The 2254-nt window shown below is 40.3% G+C and overlaps 1 protein-coding gene across 3 annotated transcripts in view; it reads right to left on the reverse strand.

The window, feature by feature from the left end:
* Positions 1–2254, reverse strand: part of trim37 (tripartite motif containing 37) — a 25300-nt gene that overhangs the window by 18855 nt on the left and 4191 nt on the right. For all 3 annotated transcript variants that reach the window (XM_032534673.1, XM_032534671.1, XM_032534672.1), the window contains exons 4-7: positions 1991–2031; positions 1738–1854; positions 685–772; positions 216–338 (exon numbers count right to left, since the gene is read on the reverse strand). In XM_032534673.1, the coding sequence (XP_032390564.1) occupies positions 216–338; positions 685–772; positions 1738–1854; positions 1991–2031 (369 nt within the window). The remainder of the gene's footprint in view (positions 1–215; positions 339–684; positions 773–1737; positions 1855–1990; positions 2032–2254) is intronic.

Here is a 2254-nt window from a genome sequence, read left to right on the forward strand (position 1 = left end):
GTTGCCAGGACAACCCTCAGTCCGATAGCTGTCCCGGGACCTTATTGTAACTCGCTTCTTAAGGCCACAGAACACAAGGGCACAGATGATAATTTGGCCAGAGGGTGGCGCTACAGGAATTGAAAGGTTTTCTCCTCTAGTGTCCAGTAAATGTCATAGCAACTGGTCTTTTAGATTTTTGCATTTCTTGTATAAAAGCAACAATCAGTCCTCACCACTTCCTGCACCAGACTGATGAGCTCCATGAGGCGGCGGCGGAGCTTGGCAACCTCTTCCTTCACCTTGGTGACGTGCTGCTCGTAGATCTCCACCAGAGGCTTGAAGGTGTGTCCGCCATGCTGGACACAAAAAAAACACCAATCTGTCTCTGGCTCCAGTTTCTCCAATGTGTAAAATATAACTGAATATATATATATATATATATATATTTTTTTTACTCTTGGTCAGACAGAGCAAGTTATTTAAAGACATCATAATGGGCATTAGGAGGGTGTGATTTTCTTTCTGAAATTTTCAAGACCAAACCATTAATTGCTTAATTAAACAAATATTCTGCAGATTGAAACAGGAAATAATAAGTTGCAACTCGACTTTTGCTGCCTGGAAACTTGTTAATTGCCAGTGATTAACGTGGGTAATTGTTGCTTTACATGCAAACTGTAATAGAAATAAAAAAAAGATTACCATGCCTCCCCACAGAGCACACTGGTGACAGATGCATTTCTTACAGGTCCAACAGAAAACACTCAGCTTCTCGTGGTGGTTCTCACATCTGCAAAGGGATGAACTAATGACTCGTCACCAGAATGTCATGCAGAAAGATAAAGCTTTCTTGGAAACTTCAAAAAAAAAAATGTACTGAAGCAAAGACACTTTCTCCAAACCTCCAAAACACTTCTACCTAACTTTCATGTGGTTATTATTATATACCGTTTAGAGACTGGCTGTGTCTAAATATTGTTTTCAGTTTGGCCAACTTTCACACTTTTGGGTCTCAAGTTCTTACGCCATCCAAACAAATCTCATGCCAAATAAGAGTAACAAAGCCACTCCTTAAAGAAAAAATACCAAATTAGGTTATGTAGACTTCCCCCACAGGGCAGCGCTTGAACGTCAAACATATCTCTGCATTTTTGCACAGAGACGGGTTCATAAATACAGATTTTGAACTATTCCTCTCCGTAAACACTCATCTACAAATCACCTTTCATGATGTTGAGTTGTGCCTCCTTTATTTTTTGTTCTGAAATTTCAATTTACGGTAACAGGCAGATTAAAGGATTAGTATTCCTAACAAAAGTTGTTCAGTAATCAAGGGTCTTGCAAAAACTTCAACACTTATAAGCTGTTTGTTGCCAACAACTTATTGTATACAACCCAGCAGCAAGATGAATACGTGGGCATTGTACACACAGATGGCACAGCACCAGTAACTTCATTAATTATCTGAACCTCCCGACACTGTGTCTGGAGCGGTCAGGAGGTCCTATGATTTTTATTTTTTAAATACCAGACCATTAAACACACAGACTTCAAGTTAGTTTATACAGTGAAATTACTCATTCAGAAGATCAGACTGTTACCAGTGTCTTTTTTTTTTTTTCTTTCAATAATGGCAAGAAATCCTGGGAATATTATCAGGAAGTATTCATTTCAAAATCCCAGCAAACCCTTCAACCCTAAACACAACACGGGTGGAGAACGACAAAGAGTGGGGGAGTTGCAGGAGGTGCTCACCTGTCCTTGTCGTTGTCCTCATGCTTGGTGAGGTTGCAGAGCTGCAGGGTGTCCAGCTGCTGGGTGACCTCTTCTGCCCAGCGACAGTTGACCAGCTCCCTCAACTGAAGCGGAGCTCTGCGTGTTGACGTACACACAAACACACACATTTTAATATCTTACCACACGCTTTACAACAAACATTCCAGTTTTGTTTCATGTATTCTCAAATTCCAATCAAATACGTTGATGGCAATAAAATATTGAATCTTACCGACAGTGTGGACACTGGGCTCTCTGCTCCGTCAGCCACCGCTGCCGAACAAGAGATTACAGTTTAATGATAACTGCATCCAAGTACAACCAATGAAAAAACATGCTGCCTTTGTCAGGGTCTAATGGAAAAGACTCTACCGTGTTGCATTATAGGAAATGTAGGATACAGTGTTTTTTTAGAGCTTGCCTCATACTACGGACTTAAAATTTGGTATGTCTTCACCTCTGCTACTTTGATTTTTACCACTATTATTATTCTTTT

This window comes from Etheostoma spectabile, chromosome 13 (genome assembly GCF_008692095.1).
Source record: "Etheostoma spectabile isolate EspeVRDwgs_2016 chromosome 13, UIUC_Espe_1.0, whole genome shotgun sequence".
NCBI classification, from domain to species: Eukaryota; Metazoa; Chordata; class Actinopteri; order Perciformes; family Percidae; genus Etheostoma; species Etheostoma spectabile.